Below are 26,533 nucleotides of genomic sequence, written 5' to 3' on the forward strand. Positions count from 1 at the left end.
ATAAGGTCTGAAGATCTAATGTAAAACATGGTGACTACAGTCAATAACACTGTGTATTATGTAATTGAAGTTGGAAAATAAAATAAAATATTTAGACTTTAAAAAGTAAAAGAAAGGGGCTTCCCTGGTGGTGCAGTGGTTGAGAGTCTGCCTGCCGATGCAGGGGACACGGGTTCGTGCCCTGGTCTGGGAGGATCCCACATGCCGCGGAGCGGCTGGGCCCGTGAGCCATGGCTGCTGAGCCTGCGTGTCCGGAGCCTGTGCTCCACGACGGAAGAGGCCACAGCAGTGAGAGGCCCGCAAACCGCAAAAAAAAAAAAAAAAAAAAAAAGAATCCACTTGCCAATGCAGGGGACACGGGTTCGTGCCCTGGTCCGGGAAGATCCCCCATGCTGCGGAGCAGCTAAGCCCATGTACCACAACTACTGAGCTTGAGCTCTAGAGCCCGCGAGACACAACTACTGAAGCCCGCACACCTAGACAACTAGAGAAAGCCCACGCACAGCAACAAAGACCCAATGCAGCCAAAAATAATAAATAAATAATTTTTTTAAAAAAAAGTAAAAGAAGGAAGTTCCTTGGTGGCCTAGTGGTTAGGATTCCGGGCTTTCACTGCTGTGGCCCGGATTCAATCCCTCATTGGGGAACTGAGATCTTGCAAAGCCACTAGGTGCAGCCAAAATAAGTAAGTAAGTATATAAGTGAGTGAGTAAGTGAGTAAGTAAGTAAATAAATAAATAAATAAACAAACAAATAAAGTAAAAGAATAAAGTCCTGCAAAGCCACTCAGTGCAGCCAAAACAAACAAACAAATAAATAAATAAAGTAAAAGAATAAAGTCAACCAAAGAGGAACAGTACAAAGAGAAACATGTAGCACTGATTTAAACCTCTTCCTGGTTTTAGAATTTACACAATGCCACAAGTTCTATGGCTACGTTTTTCCATTAAAATAAATTAAGGTATAAGTCACATGCAATAAAATTCACTCTAAATGTTGAGTATACAGTTTTTCAAGTTTGGAGAAACATGCAGTCACTTAATCACCACCATAGTCAAGATACAGGATAGTCCTGTTACCCCAACAACTTCCTCTATACCACTTAGTAATTAACCCCTCCTTTTATCACTATCTTCTGCCACCCACTTATCTGTTTTTCAGTGCCTGTAGTTTTGGCTTTTCCAGAATATCTTATACGTGGGATTGTGCCTTATATAGCCTTTGAGTCTGCCTTCTTTCACTTAACGTAATGCATTTGTGATTCATCCATGTTGTTGTATGTATCAGTAGGATTCCCCCCTTTTTATTGCTAAATAGTATCCCATGCTATAGATGTACCACAGTTTTTTTTATCCATTCAACACTTGAAGGACATTTGGGTTCTTTCCAGTTTCTGGTAATTATCAGTAAAGCTGCCATGAACAATTGTGAACAAGTTTTTATGTGAATGAGTAAACATCTAGCAGTGAGATTGCTGGGTTCTTTTGAGAGTGTATATTTGACTTCATAAAGAACTGCCATTCACTCTGCTGTACAGCAGAAACTAATACAACATTGTAAAGCAACTATACTCCAATAATTAATTAATTTATACATACACACACACACACAGAACTGCCAAACTGTTTTCAAAACTGGCTGTACATTGCATTCTCACCAGAAAATGCATGAGAGTTCCAGTTGTCCCACATCTGGTCAGCTCTTGGTCTTAGCCATTCTAATAAATGTGCTGTGGGTATTGCATTGTGGTTTTAATGTGTATTTCCCTAATGACTAATGATGTTTAGCATCATTTTATGTGCTTTTTTGCCAGCCATATACTTCTTTGGTAAAATGTCTGCTTTGACCATTTTTCCACTAATAGCTAATAGCTTTTTTTTTTTTTTTTTTTTTTTTTTGCGGTACGCGGGCCTCTCACTGTTGTGGCCTCTCCCGTTGCGGAGCACAGGCTCCGGACGCGCAGGCTCCGTGGCATGTGGGATCTTCCCGGACCAGGGCACGAACCCGTGTCCCCTGCCTCGGCAGGCATACTCTCAACGACTGTGCCACCAGGGAAGCCCATTAATAGCTTTTATAGCATCTGCCTTCTGTCTGTTCTCTTCTTGAGTTTTGAGAGTTCTTTATATATTCTGAATACAGTCCTCTATCAGATATGTGATTTGCAAATATTTTCTCCCAGTCTGTGGCTCGTCTTTTCAGTTTCTTAACAGAGTCTTTCAAAGAGCAAAAGCTCTTAATTTTAACAAATTTCTCTTTTTTCTTTAATGGACTTGTTTTTGGTATCATATCTAAGTAATCTTTGCCTAACCCAAGCTACAAAGATATTTTTCTCCAAAGTTTTCTTCTAAAATTTCATAGTTCTAGGTTTTATATTTAAGTCTGTGATCCATTTCAAGTTAATTTTTGCAGAGGGTATAAAGTATGGATTGAGGTTCATTTTTTTTTGTCTATGGATATTCAGTCATTGCGTATGGAGAGCCAACAATTGGCTGCCCTTTCTTCTTTGAATTGCTTTTGCACCTTTGTCGAAAATCAATCGACCATTTATGTGTGGGTCTATTTCTGGACTGTCTCTTCTGTTTCAAAGATCTAAAGGTCCATCCTTTCCCTAATACCATGCTTTCTTGACTACTGTAGCTTTAAAATAATTCTGCAACTCAGAAAATGTGAGTCATCCAAATTTATTTTTTATCAAAATTGTTTTGGTTATTCTAGTTCTTTTGCTTTTCCAAATAAACTTAGAGTCAACTTGTCAATTCCTACAAAAGATGCAACTAGGATTTTGATTGAAACTGCATTGAATCTACAGATCAGTTTGGGGAGGAAGTGACATCTTGACGACAGAGTCTTCTAACCCATGAACATGGTATATCCCTCCATTTCTTTAGGTCTTCTTTGATTTCTTTCTTTCATTATGTTTTGCCCTTTTCAGCATATAGATCTTGTACATATTTTGTAAGATTTATACCTAAGTATATAATGGTTTTGGTGCTATTATAAATGGTATTTTTTATTTCAATAAGTTCTGTAGCTATATTTTTATTGTAGTACAAACTTCCATAGCTATTTTTTGATACGTGTTTTATACATCAATGGTAGTTTTCAATTGTGCTAAATCTGAAAATGGATGTTCAAGTAGAGTTGTACTGAAGCACTGTAGTAATTTCCTGTTGCTGTAACAAATTACAATAACTTAGTGGCTTAAAATGACACAAACTTATACTCTTACCGTTATTGCTCATGGCCCCTTTCTTGCATCACTGCAACCTCTTGCTTCCATTGTCACATCTCCTACTGCACTGTAGTCAAATCTCCCCTTTCCTCCCTCTTATAAAGACATTGTGATTATACTTAGGATCCACCTGGATAATCCAGGATAATCTCCCCATCTCAAGATCCTTAACTTAATCACATCTGCAAAGTACTTTTTGCCATATAAGGTAACATTTACAGGTTCTAGGGATTAGGACCTAGATGTCTTTGGGGGCCATTATTCAGCCTACCTCCAGCATCAAATAAATTAAAAAATCAATAAGATTTATAAATTCCAATGAAAATCACACTTTGGAAGAACATTTAGCTTTTAACAATGGCTTGGTAGCACTGCTTTAAAACAAATAGCATTTACAAGTCATAAATGCACCTTGTCTCCTTGTTTCAGTGTGCGGAGTTGAAGCCTTCCAATAGCTTTTTTGGCGTCTGCCTTTAATTGTCTCTGTAATAAAAAAAATAGCAGGTATTAGAAAAAGTATTTTTAAAAGAAATATGATAAAAAAGGTAGAGAGGATTAATAAATATTTATGAGGTAAAAGTCAATGTCTAAGTAAATTTTAAAAGATAAAATTTAATTAGCCATAATAAATGCCCATTTATCTGATACCAAGCAGGGTTTTTTTTAATTACTGAAACCTTATGTTTCCCTACCTTCTTAAACAGCAGCTTTGGGGCCACAACGGTAAAGCTATGCGTCCCTATTCCAAATGGATTCGGATGCTATGAATTTTCAAAGCAATTTTCCTATTTTCAAAAGCCCAGAGGACCTTAAGTTACATCTTTTCCAATTTCTTTTTTGAATCGTGTCTTGTTTGGTAGAAAGTGCATTGGATGCAAATGGACCTAGCTTCAAAATCTGACTTTGTCACTTACTAAATGAATAATCCTGGACAAGTCATTAAATCTTTGAGCTTGTTTACTCATCTATAAAATGAGGATAATACCAATCCTTACAGTGTTATTTGGTATTAGGGAAAAAAATTGCTGTTTATAACCACTACTGCCTTGTAAGGAGGGTGGATTCTGAGAGTGGTAAGCCTTTTTTTTGTTTCACTGAACATATACCTAGATGAGTCTGGATATGCAAAGGCAAGTCCATGGCTCATTTAGGGACCAAAGACTAAAATATTACATACATATCTATATCTATCTATGTGTGTGTATATATATATATGTGTATATATATGTGTGTATATATATGTGTGTATATATATATATATTCAAATATATATATTTGAATCAGAAGTGAGGTTAAGGTATAGGGGGAAATTTAAAAGGTGAGGGAAAAGTGAGAAAGAGAGGAATCAATGAGAGACTATCCCTCTGTGTGGGATGAACTAGCCAGAGGAAAAATCTCCCAGGTGGTATGAGATATTTGGTGTTAATTTGAAATTATTTGTGATGCCACAATTAACCTTCCTTCTATTTCAGTAAAATCTACCACATACACGAATGCCTCAAGTGAAGATATTATATGTGTAAATTGAAGAAGAGGCTAGGTTTCACACCTGGGTGAATGCTGTATGGAATAGAGAGATAGCATGTGCAGCATGGCAAGATGATAAGCAATCTTCCTATTTTGTACTGTAAAATGAACAAACTTATAGAAATTCAGCAGAAAGTAGCTGCTCAGAACCAGAGGTCTTGTGAGGATGTCAACAACTTCCTCATCCCCCTGTATGTACCTCCATCCCCAGCAGGGAGACACCTAGGTGACATTGAGGTTACATGAAAATTAGAGATAACGTTAAGTAAAGTATCCAGCATAATGTCTGGCTGATAGCAGACACTCAATAAAATGTTTATTAAATGAAAATATAAAGTACTATTTATTCATCAATTAGCATTACAGATTTATACATATCTGTAGCAAATATATTTTGGAAGGGAATAATCCATGGGTGTAGATATGTGAGGAAATTCCTTAATGCCCAAACCTGCCTCCTATAAGATATCATTTTGTGAAACGTATTTGGCTTGATGCCAAGGACATTACTGCCAAAATATTTCTTTGCTGGCATAGTAGCAGCAGAAACTTCTCAGATTGTTACCTGACTGGCAAATATAGCTCACAGAAACAGTTAATAGGAAGGCCTAGCTCTCAGAAGGAAAGAGGCATTAATCGAAGCCCTTTCACTCTCTCTTTGAGACTTAATCATGGATTTCACTCACAAGGGGAATTTTATGATGGTACTTAATTTTTTAAATAAACTTATTTATTTTATTTATTTTATTTCTTGGCTATGTTGGGTCTTCATTGCTGCGCGCGGGCTTTCTCTAGTTGTGGCAAGCGGAGGCTACTCTTCGTTGTGGTGCACGGGCTTCTCATTGAGGTGGCTTCTCTTGTTGCGGAGCGTGGGCTCTAGGCACGTGGGCTCAGTACTTGTAGCTCGCGGGTTCTAGAGCGCAGGCTCAGTAGTTGTGGCGCACAGGCTTAGTTGCCCCACGGCATGTGGGATCTTCCCAGACCAGGGCTTGAACCCGTGTTCATGCATTGGCAGGCAGATTCTTAACCACTGCGCCACCAGGGAAGCATGGTACTTCATTTTGAGCTTAAATATTTTCCCTTCTGTCACTTGCATCACAAGTAAATAATAGGGTGACAGTGAAAGGAGACACACTTAGGATCTTTAGAGCTGGAAAACTCTTAGAGTTCACCTAGCCTGAGATCTTATCTGACAGATAAGGAAACTGATGCCCAAAGAGAAAGAATGCTGTGCTCAAAATCTCAGAGTTGGTTAGTGTCAGTCCCACTGAAGCCCAGAGTTTGGGAACACTTAACTCTCACTTCAAGGTAGCCATCTTTTGTTTACTGTGGCTTGGAGCAGGAAGCTAGTACTACTTCCTTACATTTATATAGTTATTTTATAATTATTTTTGATATATATTACCTCATTTAATCCTCACAACAATCCCCTAAAGGAGAGGATATTTCCATTTTAACGTTGAGCAAGTGGAGGCTTGGAAGAGTAAAATAACTTGTCCAAAAGGGCATGCAGCCTCTGAATGATAGGGCTGGTACTGGAAGTCTGCTCTTCGTATTCCAAGATTCCATTACGATACAACCATCCAAAACTTTCTGAAGTTTTTCCAACTCCTGGATTCTACGGTCTGTCAAATTGTGGCCAGTCCTTACAGTGAACAGCCAGTAGGCCCACAGGATTCTGGCCCTGGCCTAGATTTCCAAACATCACTACTTTCTTTTCCTATAAAGCATGAGCTATTTCAACACGAAGATGAAAAAAATGCAAATGATACAAAAATAGAGCCAACAAGAGAAAACTGGGCAAGGAAAAAATGTAGTTGATAAGAAGTCTTTGACAATCATTTTGCAACCTGTCTTTAGAGCACTTCTGATTTAGGTTTAAGTAACAAGCTCTATGACACAACTGGGGAAATGCACTCACAAGGAAGTAATACATCTCTAGTGTATTTACCTGATTATATCTATATAGTCTGATTTCTCATTACGAAATATAAATGCATGAGTCTCCAGTGCTAGTGTTCATCAATTCATCAGGGATGAATGCTAACTATACAACTTTGATTATATCCAAGACTAATGCAACTTAATTTGAGAGATGGGATTGAACACAAACTTTAAATGTAATGTCCAAGTCTGTGTGAATGAGAAAAGTGGAACTTAAGACCAGAAGATCCAAAAAAAAAAAAAAAAACCAGAAGATCCTAAGCAAGGGACTTGATTATGAAGCAGCCGTAGAATTTTAAAAAATCCTTTAAAGGGCAATTTGAATATTTCCAATAACTCTTACCAAGCTTTTATAAAGAAAAGACATTTCTTTCAATATGGAGGAGCGACATGTGGTTTTGTTAAGAAGCACAAACTGTATTTTTAGAACCTGAATAAAGGTCACTTTTAAAACTGCCATCAGTACTCAAACTATTTCACTGTCACACTGATAGCAGAAGTTCCCAAGATGCAACCATTCCTCTAAAAACTGACATATGAGAACAAAATTAAGACCAAGTAGTTTATATTAAATATATGTTTGGGTAATTTTGTTTAAGTCAAACTTCTGGCTTTAACATTTAAAGAGAATACGCCCCAATGCAAACTTTAATTTATATTTGATTCCTTAAAAAACAGAACTTCAAGAGTATATCTACTTTGTTACACAAATTACTTTGGACACCTTTTCAGTACCTCTCCACCATATCAGAATTCTCCCCTACCCTATAAATTCCAATAGCACATTGTTTCTACCTCTTATATTCTGTAGTTGTATTATTCATGTGTCTTTTTCTCCTAGTAGATTGTGAGTAGGTAGAAGACTGGTCCTTAATCATTTAAAAAAATTCCCATAATGCCTAGTAGTTGCTCAAAGAATAGCTTCTGAGTTTAGAAAAACAGATTTTCATGATTTTCTCATCTAAGTTTGACTCATTAAAAGCTTCTATTCTATCAAATCTGGGAAAATAAAGGTTTAGAGAACATGTATTGGGCCCCTGCCATGCGTCAGGTTTAACCCTAAGCTTTTTACATGTGTCATCTTGTTTAAACATTAACAACCTTATGGAATAGGTATTTTAATATCCAAATTTTATGGACAAGAAAAGGTTCTGAAGCTTGACTAAAGTCCAGGCAGCTGGTTAGTTGCAGAGCTGCTATTCAATTCAAGCCCAGGTTCTATGTGGCTTTAAAGCCCATGATCTCTCCACTATAGCACACTTCCTCCACTGTGTAACAGCAAAGAAGCCTTTAAAGGGCTTCACATTCCTTGTGAAGAAGATAAATGAAAGAAATAAGAAAAAAACCCCTCAAAGTCAGCTATTATCCAATCTTCAAATCCTTCCTCAACTGGCTACTTACTGTGATTTGGGGATCTCTTATATATATATATTTTTTAATAAATTTATTTTTGGCTGTGTTGGGTCTTCGTTGCTGTGCGTGGGCTTTCTCTAGTTGCAGCGAGCGGGGGCTACTCTTTGTTGTAGCACGCGGGCTCAGTAGCTGTGGCTCGCAGGCTCTAGAACTCAGGCTGAGTAGTTGTGGCACACGGGCTTATTTGCTCCGCATCACGTGGGATCTTCCCGGACCAGGGCTCGAACCTGTGTCTCCTGCATTGGCAGGTGGATTCTTAACCACTGCGCCACCAGGGAAGCCCTGGGGAGCTCTTTTAAACAGGTATTTTATATCAATAGACTCTACCCACCTCTCCCCAATCCTAAGAGATACCTGGTCTAAGAATATTTGGCAGAGTAGAAGATTGATTCAAAGCATCTTGGTTTTTCGCCAATTTTCTTAACAGAAGCTTAATGCCATTAGTCTATTCAAAAGCTGGGATGGTTCTAGTCACTGAAGAATTTCAGCTGTATAGTTGTTTTGTTTCTGAGTGACACTTTAAGTGGACTGAAAATGAAGAGTCAGGTCAATTCTTACCCTATATTACAATGTTCAATTTTTAAATTACAGTGAACTCAAAGATATTTTACCTAGTTCATCTGTGAATTTATATCAAACTAAGTAAAATAAATGTTTTAGTCTGGTTATTTGTCACCTGGGTTTTGGTCCCACGGCATTCAGCTTTTAGTTTAACTGAAACCCACATGAATAACACTAGGCACGTAGTCAAACCTAATTACTTGATGGTGGGGGGAGGGAGCGGATTGGGGTATGTAAAAGCAAGAAAAGAGGGTAGATATAAGCAAACTATATTTCCCTGTTCTTAAGTCACCACTTTTTTTAAACATTTATTTTTGGCTTAGTTGGGTCTTCGTTGCTGTGCACAGGCTTTCTCTAGTTGCGTTGAGTGGGGGCTACTCTTTGTTGCAGTGTGCGGGCTTCTCATTGTGGTGGCTTCTCTTGTTGTGGAGCACGGGCTCTAGGCACGCGGGATTCAGTAGTTATGGCGCGTGGGCTTAGGTGCTCCGCGACATGTGGGATCTTCCCGGCCCAGGGCTTGAACCCAGGTCCCCTGCATTGGCAGGCAGATTCTTAACCACTGCGCCACCAGGAAAGTCCCTCACCACTTTTTTAAAATAAAAATTTTCATAAAAATTTGGCTCGGAATTTATAAAACAGAATACTTAAAATCAAGGATTATAGTAAGAGGATTCTTTTCTTCAGATACATTCCTGTGAACAAAATCAAAGTTTGAATGATGTGGCTGTTTAGATATATGAGAACTGAGAGAAATCTACTTTTTTCCCCAGCAAAAACCTAGGCATGGAATCACTGTATTGTACACCTGAAACTAATATAATACTGTATGTCAATTATACTTCAATTAAAAAAGATAAAGCCCCAAAAAACCTCTGTATAATATTTGAATGAGAGTATTCCTAAAGGAAAGAGGAGGTGCAGACTATAGAACAGCTTCCCATAAGTCTATGGAACTACAGAAATAGGAGTACAGACCACTTACACAAAGGTGATCCCTGTGAACAGCGTGAGAAAATGCACTGTAAGGAAGAGCAGTCAGAAAAGGGGGAATTTACCCTAAGAGATAGGTTATGACTCAGATTATAGCATTTTTCAAAGAAAGACAATCAAAACCTTTATTAGAGTAAGTGAATATTTTTAAAAATCCCGACAGACCCATTTTAAGAGCTTCCTTTTGTCCAGTGAGAAAGTCAGAGAAAGACTATAAAACCAGGTCCTACTCAGACGAGAATTTGTTTAATCTGCTCTTCTTATACAAGAGCCAAAGCAGTGGTTTTGTAAAGGGCTCTAAATCTCAAATTCAGGCAGGAACAGATACATACAAATGCACCAACTACAAATATGTATATATTGATACTGGTACAGCATGCAGACACCTGGTAAGTCTTCCAGTTAATTTCATATACTAGGACAGTAGAGAAAATTTAATGTAACCAGAAATGTTTCAGATAGTTTTTAGTCATGCTTTAAGTTCAAGGACAAATTTTAAGATATTAATGTAGCTAAGTTCTTCCTCATCTGAGACCACACAGGAGTGCTATCTCTTTGGCAGCAAAGTATAAGGACATGTGTTACATATCTCTGCCCAGGAAGCCAATTTGAGTCTCAGGATCTGAGGCTCAGATGGGGGACTGGTCACTAGATAATTCTGCTAGCAGTTGGCCATGCTGCTCCAAACTCAGGACCCCAACAACAAAACCAGGTGCATATTATTTATCCTGATTGTTGCTCCAGATGTGTATAACAAAATCATCAATCACTAACATAAAGAACACTTTGACTCATTTATTTTGTAACTGGAAGTCTGTACCTTTTAATCTCCCTCACCTATTTCTCTCCTCCCCCCACTGCCCCCCACCTCTGGCAACCACCTGTTTGCTCTCTGTATCTATGACTCTGTTTCTATTTGGTTATGTTTGTTCATTTGTTTTGTTCTTTAGAGTCCACATATAAGTGAAATCATACAGTATTTGTCTTTCTCTGCCTGACTTATTTCACTTAGCATAATATCTTCTAGATCCATTCATGTTGTCGCAAATGGTTAAGATTTCATTTTTTTATGGCTGAGTAATATTCCATTGTATACAGCGAGATAAAGAGGCACAAATTTCAGTTACAAAATAAATGAGTCACCGGTATGGAATGCACAGTGTGTGGAATACGGTCAATAATTATGTAATATCTTTTTATGGTAACAAATGACAACTAGACAATCATGGTGATCATTTTCAAATGCATAGAAATATTGAATCACTGTGTTACATACCAGGAACTAACATAGCGTTGTAGGTCAATTATATTTCAAAAACAAACAAACTTGGGACTTCCCTAGCCGTCCAATGGTTAAGACTCCGCGCTTCCACTGCAGGGGGCACAGGTTCGATCCCTGGTCATGGAACTAAAATCCCACATGCCGCGTGGCGCAGGCAAAAACCAACCAAACAAACTTACAGAAAAAGAGATCAGATTTGTGACTACCAGAGGCAGATGGTGGGGGAAGGGGGAATTAGATGAAGGTAGTCAAAAGCTACAAACTTGCAATTATAAGATAAGTAAGTACTAGGGATATAATGTACAACATGACAAGTATAATTAACACTGCTATATATTATAAATGAAAGTTATTAAGAGAGTAACTCCCAGGAGTTCTCATCACAAGGGAAAAAATATTTTTTTCTATTTCTTTAATGTGTATCTACACGAGACGATGGATGTTCCCTAAACCTACTGTGTTAATCATTTCAGGATGTATGTAAGTCAAATCATTGTGTTGTACACCTTAAACTTATACAGTGCTATAAGTCAATTATATCTCAATAAAACTGGAAGAAAACAGAAAAGCAAACAAAACAAAACAAACAAAATAAAACCATTTGACGACCACATTCCCAGGGTTGGCCAAGGGCCAAGCATGGTTTCCTTGGAGACTTTCAAGGAGTAAGCAGCTAGACCTACTGTGTTGTCTCTTTCCTTACAATCTACTCTCTCTCTCAATCATGGTCTTTTTAACAACAAAACAGTCATTTTGGGCTTTTACAATTAGTACAGCATTTATATATAAGGTAAGCAAGAACAACATAACCATATCTAATACTTGCAGAAGGCAATGAAGGATGAAAATAGGCTCAAAGAAATAATTCTTCCAATCTATAAGACCATTTAAAACATCTTTATATTGATGTACCAATTTAATTATCTCTTTACTCCCTTGACCTATGGCCACTTGAACTTTGGGATAAACTTGTACAGAGCTATTTAAAGTAATGAACTATATCTAATTCTTCCTCAGGCCAGTCACTCTCCATTGGTATCACATCCTGGGGAGGTTTTAGTTCAGCTTCCCAATACATTTCATTATCATAAGATGTATTTATATAAGGCAGTTGAACCTTACCAACAATACCAGTATTACACCATATCACAGTATGGTTATGATACAGTTTCATCTGGTTACAAAAGAAGTCAGGAAGTATCACAGAAGTGTTTATTAAATCTTCCTAGAAGAAACTGTTCTTTGCCCACATACCAGATATTCTTATGGACAAGTGTTACCACCAGTGGTGATGATTCTGTCATTTCTAGGTTCCATGTTAGCTGAGGACAAAGTCAATCATTTGTCTCAACTCACACTATTATACAATTTTCCCATTGACTGTTGTGCAGAAAGGCTGTCTCCCTCCCATGGGGAATACATGGGTATCGTTCAGTATTATTCCTATTCCTATAACTCATCTTATTTTGGTCCATCCTTTGGGAGAGGTGAGTCAGCAATCAGCAATGTAAGTTACAATTTCACCCAGAAAGTTTGTGGCTCTGCATGTGTCTCAAAGATGCTCTTCCTGGGGCTTCCCTGGTGGCGCAGTGGTTGACAGTCTGCCTGCCAATGCAGGGGACACGGGTTCGAGCCCTGGTCTGGGAGGATCCCACATGCCGTGGAGCGACTGGGCCCGTGAGCCACAACTACTGAGCCTGCGCGTCTGGAGCCTGTGCCCCACAACAAGAGAGGCCGCGACAGTGAAAGGCCCGCACACCGCGATGAAGAGTGGTCCCCACTTGCCGCAACTAGGGAAAGCCCTCGCACAGAAATGAAGACCCAACACAGCCAAAAATATAAATAAATAAATAAATAAATAAATTTATTTTAAAAAAAAAAGATGCTCTTCCTGAACTTCCATAACTAAAAATGGAAGGTCATTACCCCATGACTACTTGGGTCCCCATTTGGAGTAAAATAGTTAACAGACCCTGTTGTGTCAGAGTATACGCTCTTTCAAGTGTTGAGTGCTAACATTCTCTAGCATTATGTATTGGGTCTGTGTGACCATATTACTAAGTTTTTATCAGCTTTCCAAGTGGATTCCCATTCTTTTCTCTGCTCTTGGAAGATGATTCCTACCAATCTATTTCAGAGAGTAACTTCTTTTCTTCTGAAAGACAGTTTTCATTAAAAGTAAATTCAGCTTGTTCCATTATATGAAGGCCAGCTTCTCTTTCACCTACAGCCCTGTTTTGTTTCACTGGCCAATGTTTAATCCAACACATACCCTGTTTCCACTGAGTACTGACTGCTTGAGTAAGGTTAAGGTACATGCACTATATCCCAAAAATGCTGGGTGTCTCATGCCAGAGCCAAGTGGATAATGGTGACTCCCAAACTCAGTTTAGTTTGAGCATGCCAGAAGGTTTTCCATAATCTTCATTGTCTTAGGTTAGGGTTGTTCCCAGTGAAGACATGAATCCACCATATAATGCCTAATATGTTATTTTCATTCACAACCCATTGATATTTTTCATCTTGTTTAAAAGCTTTCTATCCACAAAAACAGGGATGATGTGTGTTCTGATACATCATACTACGGAATTTCAGGCATACGACCACTATATGCTGTCCATTATAATTGGGCATTATGGTCATCAAAATTTATGGTTATACATTTATCAGTTTGCCTGACATTATCTACTATGTGTCATAATGGTTCAGAGGGAAGACACTCCTGAACATTCTAATGAATTTTAACAAAGGTAAATTTTCATTACTCAGTTTCAGTATTATTTTTACCAGCAAAATGGGTATAATGCAGTTAAATATTTAGTGATAGTTATAACCATCATATGCATCAAGCTTTATGTTTTAAAAATAAGAAGTCAGGAAAATTAAATAATATGTAAATGACATTTCAGCACTCTCAAGTATATACAAGCAAAAGCGATTATCAGTCATATATTTAATCCTTTAGTCACCAAAGGATAAACAGATACAACCCATTAAGGAGTGGAAAATGCCCTCTCAAAAGCCTTCTCTAAAAGGTGAGAAGTTTTTAAATTTAATTTTATTTTTTTATACAGCAGGTTCTTATTAGTCATCAATTTTATACACATCAATGTATACATGTCAATCCCAATCGCCCAATTCATCACACCACCCCCCCCACCCTGCCGCCACTTTCCCCTCTTGGTGTCCATACGTTTGTTCTCTACATCTGTGTCTCAATTTCTGCCCTGCAAAACGGTTCATCTGTACCCTTTTCCTAGGTTCCACATATACGCGTTAATATACGATACTTGTTTTTCTCTTTCTGACGTACTTCACCCTGTATGACAGTCTCTAGATCCATCCACATCTCTACAAATGACCCAATTTCGTTCCTTTTTATGGCTGAGTAATATTCCATTGTATATATGTACCACATCTTCTTTATCCATTCATCTGTCAATGGGCATTTAGGTTGCTTCCATGACCTGGCTATTGTAAATAGTGCTGCAATGAACATTGGGGTGCATGTGTCTTTTTGAATTATGGTTTTCTCTGGGTATATGCCCAGCAGTGAGATTGCTGGATCATTTGGTAATTCTATTTTTAGTTTTTTAAGGAACCTCCATACTGTTCTCCATAGTGGCTGTATCAATTTACATTCCCACCAAAAGTGCAAGAGGGTTCCCATTTCTCCACACCCACTCCAGCATTTGTTGTTTGTAGATTTTCTGATGATGCCCATTCTAACTGGTGTGAGGTGATACCTCATTGTAGTTTTGATTTGCATTTCTCTAATAATTAGTGATGTTGAGCAGCTTTTCATGGGCTTCTTGGCCATCTGTATGTCTTCTTTGGAGAAATGTCTATTTAGGTCTTCTGCCCATTTTTGGATTGGATTGTTTGTTTTTTAATATTGAGCTGCATGAACTGTTTATATATTTTGGAGATTAATCCTTTGTCCATTGATTCATTTGCAAATATTTTCTCCCATTCTGAGGGCTGTCTTTTCGTCTTGTTTATGGTTTCCTTTGCTGTGCAAAAGCTTTTAAGTTTCATTAGGTCCCATTTGTTTATTTTTGTTTTTATTTCCATTACTCTAGGAGGTGGATCACAAAAGATCTTGCTGTGATTTATGTCAAACAGTGTTCTTCCTATGTTTCCCTCTAAGAGTTTTATAGCATCTGGTCTTACATTTAGGTCTCTAATGCATTTGAGTTTATTTTTGTGTATGGTGTTAGGGAGTGTTCTAATTTCATTCTTTAACATGTAGCTGTCCAGTTTTCCCAGCACCACTTATTGAAGAGGCTGTCTTTTCTCCATTGTATATCCTTGCCTCCTTTGTCATAGATTAGTTGACTATAGGTGGGTGGGTTTACCTCTGGGCTTTCAATCTTGTTCCATTGATCTATGTGTCTCTTTTTGTGCCACTACCATATTGTCTTGATTACTGTAGCTTGGTAGTATAGCGTGAAGTCAGGGAGTCTGATTCCTCCAGCTCGGTTTTTCTCCCTCAAGACTGCTTTGGCTATTTGGGGTGTTTTGTGTCTCCATACAAATTTTAAGATTTTTTGTTCTAGTTGCGTAAAAAATGCCATTGGTAATTTGATAGGGATTGCATTGAATCTGTAGATTGCGTTGGATAGTATAATCATTTTCACAATATTGATTCTTCCAATCCAAGAACATGGTATATCTCTCCATCTGTTGGTATCATCTTTAATTTCTTTCATAAGTGTCTTATAGTTTTCTGCATACAGGTCTTTTGTCTCCCTAGGTAGGTTTATTCCTAGGTATTTTATTCTTTTTGTTGCAATGGTAAAAGGGATTGTTTCCTTAACTTCTCTTTCAGATTTTTCATCATTAGTGTATAGGATGCAAGAGATTTCTGTGCATTAATTTTCTATCCTGCAACTTTACCAAATTCATTGATTAGCCCTAGTAGTTTTCTGGTAGCATCTCTAGGATTCTCTATGTATAGTATCATGTCATCTGCACACACTGACAGTTTTGCTTCTTCTTTCCCAATTTGTATTCCTTTTATTTCCTTTTCTTCTCTGATTGCCGTGGCTAGGACTTCCAAAACTATGCTGAATAATAGTGGTGAGAGTGGACATCCTTGTCTTGTTCCTGATCTTAGAGGAAATGCTTTCAGTTTTTCACCATTGAGAATGATGTTTGCTGTGGACTTGTCGTATATGGCCTTTATTATGTTGAGGTAGGTTCCCTGTATGCCCACTTTCTGGAGAGTTTTTATCATAAATGGGTGTTGAATTTTGTCAAAAGCTTTTTCTGCATCTATTTAGATGATCATATGGTTTTTCTTCTTCCATTTGTTAATATGGTGTATCACACTGATTGACTTGCGTATATTGAAGAATCCTTGCATCCCTGGGATAAATCCCACTTGATCATGGTGTATGAGCCTTTTAATGTGTTGTTGGACTCTATTTGCTAGTATTTTGTTGAGGATTTTTCCATCTTCATTAACCAGTGACATTGGTCTGTAATTTTCTTTTTTTGTAGTATCTTTGTCTGGTTTCGGTATCAGGGTGATAGTGGCCTCATAGAATGAGTTTGGGAGTGTTCCTTCCTCTGCAGTTTTTCGGAAGAGTTTGAGAAGGATGGGTGTTAGCTCTTCTCTAAAGGTTTGATAGAATTCACCTGTGAAGCCATTTGGTCCTGGACATTTTTTTTTTTTTTTTTTTTTTGCGGTACACGGGCCTTTCACTGTTGTGGCCTCTTCCATTGTGGAGCACAGGCTCCACACGCGCAGGCTCAGCAGCCATGGCTCACAGGCCTAGCCACTCCGTGGTATGTGGGATCTTCCCGGACCGGGGCACAAACCCGTGTCCCCTGCATCGGCAGGCGGACTCTCAACCACTGCGCCACCAGGGAAGCCCGGTCCTGGACTTCTGTTTGTTGGAAGATTTTTAATTTCACAATTTCATCACTTGTGATTGGTTTGTTCATAGTTTGTATTTCTTCCTGGTTCAGTCTTGGAAGGTTATACCTTTCTAAGAATTTGTCCGTTTCTTCCAGGTTGTCCATTTTATTGGCATACAGTTACTGGTAGTAGTCTCTCAGGATGCTTTGTATTTCTGCGGTGTCTGTTGTAACTTCTCCTTTTTCTTTCTAATTTTATTGATTTCTGTCCTCTCTCTCTTTTTCTTGATGAGTCTGGCTAATGGTTTATCAATTTTGTTTATCTTTTCAAAGAACCAGCTCATAGTATTATTGATCTTTGCTATAGTTTTCTTAGTTTCTATTTCATTTTTTTCTGCTCTGATCTTTATCATTTCTTTCCTGCTGCTAACTTTGGGTTTTGTTTGTTCTTCTTTCTCTAGTTCCTTTCGGTGTAAGGTTAGATTATTTATTTGAGATTTTTCTTGTTTCTTGAGGTAGGCTTGTATAGCTATAAACTTCCCTCTTAGAACTGCTTTTGCTGCATCCCATAGGTTTTGGATCATCGTGTTTTCATTGTCATTTGTCTCTAGGTATTTTTGATTTCCTCTTTGATTTCTTCAATGATCTCTTGGTTATTTAGTAATGTATTGTTTTGCCTCCATGTGTTTGTGTTTTTTACGTTTGTTTTCCTATAATTCATTTTTAATCTCATAGTGTTGTGGTCAGAAAAGATGCTTGATATGATTTCAATTCTCTTAAATTTACAGAGGCTTGATTTGTGACCCAAGATGTGATCTATCCTGGACAATGTTCCATGCACACTTGAGAAGAAAGTATAATCTGCTGTTTTTGGATGGAATGTCCTGTAAATATCAATTAAATCTACCTGGTCTATTGTATCATTTAAAGCTTCTGTTTCCTTATTAATTTTCTGTTTGGATGATCTGTCCATTGGTCTAAGTGAGGTGTTAAAGTCCCCCACTATTATTGTGTTACTGTCAATTTCCTCTTTTAGAGCTGTTAGCAGTTGCCTTATGTATTGAGGTGCTCCTATGTTGGGTGCATATATATTTAAAATTGATATATCTTCTTCTTGGATTGATCCCTTGATCAATATGCAGTGTGCTTCCTTGTCTCTTGTAACATTCTTTATTTTAAAGTCTATTTTATCTGATATGAGTATTGCTACTCCAGCTTTCTTCTGATTTCCATTTGCATGGAATATCTTTTTCCATCCCCTCACTTTCAGTCTGTATGTGTCCCTAGGTCTGAAGTGGGTCTCTTGTAGACAGCATATATATATGAGTCTTGTTTTTGTATCCATTCAGCAAGCCTGTGTCTTTTGGTTGGAGCATTTAATCCATTTCTGTTTAAGGTAATTATCGATATGTATGTTCCTATGACAATTTTCTTAATTGTTTTGGGGTTTTGTTTTTTTTTTGCGGTATGCGGGCCTCTCACTGTTGTGGCCTCTCATGCTGCGGAGCACAGGCCTCGGACGTGCAGGCTCAGTGGCCATGGCTCACAGGCCCAGGCACTCTGCGGCATGTGGGATCTTCCCAGACCACGGCACAAACCCGTGTCCCCCGCATCAGCAGGCAGACTCCCAACCAGTGCGCCACCAGGGAAGCCCCTGGGTTTGTTTTTGTAGGTCCTTTTCTTCTCTTGTGTTTCCCACTTAGATAAGTTCCTTTAGCATTTGTTGTAGAGCTGGTTTGGTGGTGCTGAATTCTCTTAGCTTTTGCTTGTCAGTAAAGCTTTTGATTTCTCCATCGAATGTGAATGAGATCCTTGCCGGGTAGAGTAATCTTGGTTGTAGGTTCTTCCCTTTCATCACTTTAAGTATATCATGCCACTCTGTTCTGGCTTGTACAGTTTCTGCTGAGAAATCAGCTGTTAACCTTATGGGAGTTCCCTTGCATGTTATTTGTCGTTTTTCCCTTGCTGCTTTCAATAATTTGTTTTTAATTTTTGCCAATTTGATCACTATGTGTCTTGGCGTGTTTCTCCTTGGGTTTATCCTGTATGGTACTCACTGTGCTTCCTGGACTTGGGTGGCTATTTCCTTTCATATGTTAGGGAAGTTTTTGTCTATAACCTCTTCAAATATTTTCTCTGGTCCTTTCTCTCTTCTCCTTCTGGCACCCCTATAATGCAAATGTTGTTGTGTTTAATGTTGTCCCAGAGGTCTCATAGGCTGTCTTCATTTCTTTTAATTCTTTTTTTCTTTATTCTGTTCTGTGGCAGTGAATTCCACCCTTCTGCCTTCCAGGTCACTTATCCATTCTTCTGCCTCAGTTATTCTGCTATTGATTCCTTCTAGTGTAGTTTTCATTTGTTATTGTATTGTTCATCTCTGTTTGTTTGTTCTTTAATTCTTCTAGGTCTTTGTTAAACATTTCTTGCATCTTCTCGATCTTTGCCTCCATTCTTTTTCTGAGGTCCTGGATCATCTTCACTATCGTTATTCTGAATTCTTTTTCTGGAAGGTTGCCTATCTCCACTTCTATTAGTTGTTTTTCTGGGGTTTTATCTTGTTCCTTTATCTGGTAGATAGCCCTCTGCCTTTTCATCTTGTCTATCTTTCTGTGAATGTGGTTTTTGTTCCACAGGCTGCAGGATTGTAGTTCTTCCTTCTGCCGTCTGCCCTCTGGTAGATGAGGATATCTAAGAGGCTTGTGCAAGTTGCCTGATGGGAGGGACTGGTGGTGGGTAGAGCTGACTGTTGCTTTGGTGGGTAGAGCTCTGTAAAACTTTAATCCGCTTGACTGCTGATGGGTGGGGCTGGGTTCCCTCCCTGTTGGTTGTTTGGCCTGAGGCATTGCAACACTTGAGCCTACCTGGGCTGTTTGGTGGGGCTAGAGGTGGACTCTGGGAGGGCTCCCGCCAAGGAGTACTTCCCAGAGCTTCTGCCACCAGTGTCCTTGTCCCCACGGTGAGCCACAGCCACTGCCCACCTCTGCAGGAGACCCTCCAACACTAGCAGGTAGGTCTGGTTCAGTCTCCTATGGGGTCACTGCTCCTTCCCCTGGGTCCCAATACACACACTACTTTGTGTGTGCCCTGGAAGACTGGAGTCTCTGTTTCCCCCAATCCTGTCTATGTCCTGCAGTCAAATACCACTAGCATTCAAAGTCTGATTCTCTAGGAATTCCTCCTCCCGTTGCCAGACCCCCAGGTTGGGAAGCTCGATGTGGGGCTCAGAACCTTCACTCCAGTGGGTGGACTTCTGTGGTATAGGTGTTCTCCAGTCTGTGAGTCACCCACCCAGCAGTTATGGGATTTGATTTCATTGTGATTGTGCCCCTCCTACCGTCTCATTGTGGCTTCTCCTTTGTCTTTGGATGTGGGGTATCTTTTTTGGTGAGTTCCAGTGTCTTCCTGTTGATGATTGTCCAGCAGCTAGTTGTGATTCTGGTGTTCTCACAAGAGGGAGTGAGAACACGTCCTTCTACTCCACCATCTTGGTTCAGTACTGGTGAGGTGAGAAGTTTTAATGCTATTCTTAACCATGTGTACAGAAGCTGATTTTCTTAAGATATATTATAAACTATGAAATTTACTTGATGAGACCGGAGTCAAATATCCAATGGAGCTTGTGCAACACCAGACAGTTCTTTATAAACTGTATGACTTGCTTATGGGTTTTAATGCCACATTAATAGATTTAATATAGCACTTGGCGTACAGAAATACATACCCCACCATGAACATGCACAAACCAAACACTCTTGTCACTGTAACTATAAACTTTGAACCAAACACTCTTGTCACTGTAACTATAACATTTGAATAGTTCGTCATACTGGATACCAATTTCTTTTCAACTTCAGAGATAAGATCAGCACTATATACAAATGCCAAATATTAACACAGTGTGAGACTATTGAATGGCCTGGCACAGGAATTTTAAACATCCTTTTGACTACAGCTAGTAACGGGCTGAACCTGCCACCAGTGTGATAAGCTGCTTCTCTAAGGAGAAGTACAGAAGTCAATTAACTTTAAACATTGAGATAATCATCACTCATTACCACATGCTGGTGTCTAAATCTTTACAAAGGTTTTAGAACACGATTTCAATTTTTCATCTGTTCCCAAATTTAATTAACTTTCTTGCCATATAGAAATCCTCACTGCTTCCCTACTCTCAAATAAATTGGGTTCATCTTTGCTTATTCGAGATAGAGTGCATGAAGTGGCCAGAATTTCACTGCCTTTGGAGGAACTTCTCAGTACATATAAAATACAATCTGGCCTCTACTATATGATCAGCTGAAAGCCTTAAATCCCTACTAATCATTCTGGAGAAGTGGCACACCACTCTGCTGTTGTGTTGAGAATTCTCGAGAAGGAGAGGAGGTTAAGAAATGACGGTGGCATGGACCAGGGTGGAAGCAATGGGAGTGGTGAGAAGTAATCGGATTCTGGATATATAATGAAGGTAGAAAACAACAGGACTTGCTGATGGAGGTTACGCGGGAAGTGAGAGAAAGAGAAGAATAAAGAATTTACTCCAAGGTTTCTGGCCTGGGGTCAAGAGAAGTTCTTCTGAAAATGGAAGCAATTAATAGCATGTTTGGGTGTCTACAGCAACAGAAGACAAGGCAGAGGATATCGGGTATAGACACAGATGCAGATAGATGGGTACATGTGGTGGAAGCTTGTGGAAGTACTCTTGATTACTTCAATTTTCTCAGTGGAATAAGATCCAAAATACAAGTTGAGAGTAAAGTTGGAGGACGTGTTGGAGGTTTAAGGAGAAAGGAATATGTATGATTAGTAACCTAGGAAAGGAGAGGAAATTGTTAAGAAAACATGGCATGATTGTTGGGCAGCAGTAGGCAAACTCACTCTGAGTTTGTGATTATAAATTTAAAAATGAGATTAGCCTGTATAGATGCTAATGTTTGTCTCCTACTTCAGCTAAGCAAAGAACTGGCATAGAGTAGGTGGGAAGTAGGATTTAATCAGGGTTGGGTTTTGACAGCAAGTTAACAAAGAGAGAGAAGGGCCAAGGAAACTGAAGACGTACGCATGGGAGTGGCCATGGAAGTTAAGCTGGGTATGGAAGAGAAGTAAGGATATAAGAGGAATGAGGGGCACTTTAAATGTGGTAGGATCAATGCCACATAACCAGAAGTTCTTCCCTGTTCAATGATGCTTTGGTATTTTTGTTCTATTATTTCTGTACTTTGTACCTGTTTATACATCAGTTGTTAAAATATGGGAGAGATTATGAATATGTGACTCTGTTTGGAGCCTAGTACTATATGATGCACAATTAGATCTTTAAACTTGCCTACTCATGACATTCAGTCTAGTCTCTCTTCCCAGCCCTGCCCTCAAATGCAAATGCACACATGTACAGGCACACACTTACATGTAAAATAACAGTGGTTACCTTTGGGTGGTGACTACAGTTTTGTTGTTGTTGTTATATGGAGTTTTGGGTGAAGGTTTTTTTCTCTTGTACTTTCTAAATTTTCTATATTGCGTATGAAATGCTTTTGTAATTTAGAAAAAATGTGTAAATGAACATATGTATTTACACCCATATATACTTAAATGCTGGCTGTGCTCCCTAATGAGGTATTAGAAGACTTAACCAGGCAGGATTAAGGCCATAGACAAATTTCAGAAAATAAGAGATTTCAGAGGATAGAAGGTGACATACTTTTAAAAACTACCAGTTTTCACAAAACATATGCATGGATCATTGTCCAGCAAGTGAAGAATATTAAAATGCATGACACTGAATCTACAATTAAAACAGTAAAATATTTTTAAATTGGAAGAAAGGCCATTACAAACCTGCTTCCTGCTTTGAGCTCTCGCATTCCGTAATCTTCGAGCAGAATAAAAGATAAAATAGCCCACAGTTGCTGCCGTAATAATAAAAAAGGACACAGAAACGAAGAAAATTGAATAGTGATTCACCCAAGGTCCATGTTTTTTCCCTACTTCAATGACCATTGTTACTTGTATGCCTCTTTGAATAGACTGTAGAATTTTTGTGCCTTTCAGATTGCCAATCATGATTGCAACAATGTCTCCTGCACCTGTAAAAGAAAAGGAATTCAGTTTTAGTTTGGTAAAGCATTCTTAGTATAAAAATCCAATTGCTAAAATGATTTTAAATGACACTCAATGAAACATAAACATGCTGAGACTTGGTTACTGATCTTAAGGAACTCATAGTTTAGTAAGGAAGCTATGATATACAACAAATACCTCCCCTCCCCTCAGGTTTGCCACCTATAATTCAAAAGTATTGGGTTTGGGACCCAATTTGCCTCTTACATGAAGGCTTTCTTAAAGACAAGTAGTCACCTGGATGGTAGGGGATTCTCCTAGAGAATCTGAGATTTGAGAAAGACAAAACTATTTAACTATATGTTTCCCAATTTATGAAGTGATAGACTATCTCATGAGCTCACTACTAAAATGTATAAGGATCTACATATCAGGATTAGTAATTTGAGACAAATAATGATTACAAGCCCAAATGGACAACCTATATATATGTCCATGTGCCATTTTTCTATATCCTCAAGAGCAATATAAAATTTGTCCAAGATGCTCTAAGGTTTTGCATGGACCTAATCAGGTTAGCAATGAATATAACATGTAAAATTGATAGAAATGTGTTTCTATTCAACCCCAACTAAAGTCAAGTCTGAAATCAGACTAAACTTATTACTTAGTCTAATCATCTATAAGTCTTAGTCTAAAGGCTAAATCTCTATAACATCTCCCACTTTACCGACTTTATAAATCTTATGATAAAAATAAAGAACAGACATTATCTTTCCCAGTGGTGTGTGAATGTTAGATTACTCTCACCATTCCAACGCTTATCACAGTTTATATTCCTTCTAGTTTAAATGACCTGAGACCAATAATCTTTAGTAAGAGAATAGAGTTCTTTGAATGTTAATAGCATTCACACTTTCAGTGGATCAAATCAAGAGTACAAACCTTAAATGGCAATGTATATAGCAGAATTATTATGCAAGTAATCCCTTAAGTTTATGGCCCCCAGTGGCCAAAGTCTACGAAAGATCAAGATCCTCTTCTCACCTGAAGTTACTAATTCAAAAAATATATTCATAGGGTATTATTAAAGATCCTTAAAGTTCCAAAGACATTATTTTTACATATGACAGCCATTTAGTTAAACCCTTTTATATAACTTTGCTGACTCATTTGCCATTACTCAGTTTGGTAACATTGACGACTCACTCTCTTCCCATTTACATGAGGAAAATCTCAGAAGCAATGGGAAGTGAACGAGGCTGAAATGTCTTCTTTGCATCTCTTTCCTCTATCAGTATATAATGCAAATAGTCCTAAAGAACTGGCTATTTTGCAAGAGAGAGGCTCATTTTTCTCTTTATTTGGGGGCTTTACATTTCTAGCTTTGGCACTAAAAGCACAGAAATTATTTCAATTCTCTATTGTCACTATTTGGCTTTTCACTACAAGCCATCTATCAGGAGAATTTCTGGCTATAAAGTTTTGATTAACTATATAACCTAGTGTTCATTTCTGATATTGTAACCTGAATAATTTTTGAAAGCATATATCATTCTAAAAATGAGGTTTGGGAATATATGATAATTTTAAAGATTTCTTTTTAAATCACAGATGTGTCCTTCTAAATGTTTTTGACTAACAGAAGTAAGTTTTCATTCTTTTAGAAGATATGAGGTGGGCGGCAGGGCTGGATGCTCAGGAACACACTGGCCATTGTGGTCAAGCGGAGATTAAAAAACAAGGATACTAGAGAATGGACTTGAGGATATGGGGAAGGGGAAGGGGAAGCTGGGACAAAGTGAGAGAGTGGCATGGACATATATACACTACCAAATGTAAAATAGATAGCTAGTGGGAAGCAGCCGCATAGCACAGGGAGATCAGCTCGGTGCTTTGTGACCGCCTGGAGGGGTGGGATAGGGAGGGTGGGAGGGAGGGAGACGCAAGAGGGAAGAGACATGGGAACATATGTATATGTATAACTGATTCACTTTGTTATAAAGCAGAAACCAACACACCATTGTAAAGCAATTGTACTCCAATAAAGTTGTAAAATAAATAAATAAATAAAATAAAATAAATTTAGGGTAGGAAGGAGAAAAAATAAAAAACAAGGATAGTCAAGAAATATACATTGTCTACACATAAGGAACAATGCTGTGCCTCAATCGCCCCAATTCATATTCATATATGCTATATGTAGTCCAACTATCTACTGAATTAGCTTTCTAATCATATAAAAGATCTATTTCTAAGCATTATTATATATCTCCTCCTCCTTACACCCTTGCAACTATTTAAAAACTGTTCCCCCTCCACTGTTCCTGATCACACTTAATGGCATCACAACCCTCTGGTCACCAGGTTTAGTAACCTCAGAATCACATTTGAATACTCACTGCTAACGTAGTCAGTCATGCAGATAATACTGCCCTGGCATCTCCCATTATCAGATCCTCTGTTCCATTCCTGCTGCCCTATAATGTAGGCCCTCATAATTTCCTTGCCTGAGCTACTTCAGTAACCTCCTAACTGGTCACTCTAACTCCAATTTTCGCCCTTCCCTTAAAGTTTCATCAGCCTTCCTGGTTGACATTTGTCATCACTTGGTTGGATCATGCCTCTTCCCTACTCAAAAGTCTTTAATGGCTCCTTATTACTCATTAAATTTCTGACTTCTTGGCCTAGCATTTAAAGCCTTACATGATCTGGTCCCAAGCCAACTTTTCCAGTTTGATGTACCTCCACTACACCCCCATCTCATGAACACTTAGATCCAGCCACATGGGATCGGCTAGTGTCATTCACTCTTCATAACTTTCCTTTTGCTCATTCTGTTCTCTCAGCCTAAAATGCTCTACATCTGCTCTAACACTCCCCCTTCCTTCTCTGCCTATGTGTTACTCACGTCCCAGCTCAAATGCTGCCTCCTGTGTTATTTTCCCCAGTTCCAAGTGAGAATGTAAATGTTCCCTCTTTGCTCCTCTGTTACCCCCTCTCTAAAGAACATTTTAAGGGCAGAGACTGTTTTAATTAACTACAGTAACGCCTTCCTTTATCTGGTATTGTCAGAGAATTAGGTATTCCATATAAGTTAAATTCCCAAGTAACAAAAAGTTTTACACAAATACTTAATTTCAACAATTTTGAACGGACATTTTAAAAAGGCATCCATACAGCCCTATTTTCCTAACTAGGATATACTGATTATGATTTACTATTGATAGTGGATCATCTTTGTAAGCCATTATTTAATACAGTAGTTAGGTTATTTGTCCCCAAACTGTTATGATTTTTCACCAAAGTCACAGACTTGGAGAGCTGGAATGGACCTTAGATATCATCCAGTCTGACTCTTTTTTTTTTAAATTTATTTATTTATTTTTTGGCTGTGTTGGGTCTTCGTTGCTGTGCGCGGGCTTTCTCTAGTTGCGGCGAGCAGGGGCCACTCTTTGTTGCAGCGCATGGGCTTCTCTTGTTGCGGAGCACGGACTCTAGGCGTGTGGGCTTCAGTAGTTGTGGCACGCAGGCTCTAGAGCTCAGGCTTAGTAGTTGTGGCACAGGGACTTAGTTGCTCTGCGGCATGTGGGATCTTTCTGGACCAGGGCTCGAACCCGTGTCCCCTGCATTGGCAGGCAGATTCTCAACCACTGCACCAC

The 26,533-nt window shown here is 38.6% G+C and overlaps 1 protein-coding gene across 2 annotated transcripts in view; it reads right to left on the bottom strand.

Annotated features, from left to right (window-relative positions):
- RNF128 (ring finger protein 128) overlaps positions 1–26,533 on the bottom strand; it is a 98,392-nt gene that overhangs the window by 11,066 nt on the left and 60,793 nt on the right. For both annotated transcript variants that reach the window (XM_022566418.3, XM_022566417.2), the window contains exons 2-3: positions 22,650–22,897; positions 3,644–3,715 (exon numbers count right to left, since the gene is read on the bottom strand). In XM_022566418.3, coding sequence (XP_022422126.1) covers positions 3,644–3,715; positions 22,650–22,897 — 320 coding nt within the window. The remainder of the gene's footprint in view (positions 1–3,643; positions 3,716–22,649; positions 22,898–26,533) is intronic.

The sequence above is a fragment of the Delphinapterus leucas genome, chromosome X, assembly GCF_059928025.1.
Source record: "Delphinapterus leucas isolate spDelLeu-1000000601 "Yukka" chromosome X, BTC_Dleu_Yukka2, whole genome shotgun sequence".
Lineage (NCBI taxonomy): Eukaryota > Metazoa > Chordata > Mammalia > Artiodactyla > Monodontidae > Delphinapterus > Delphinapterus leucas.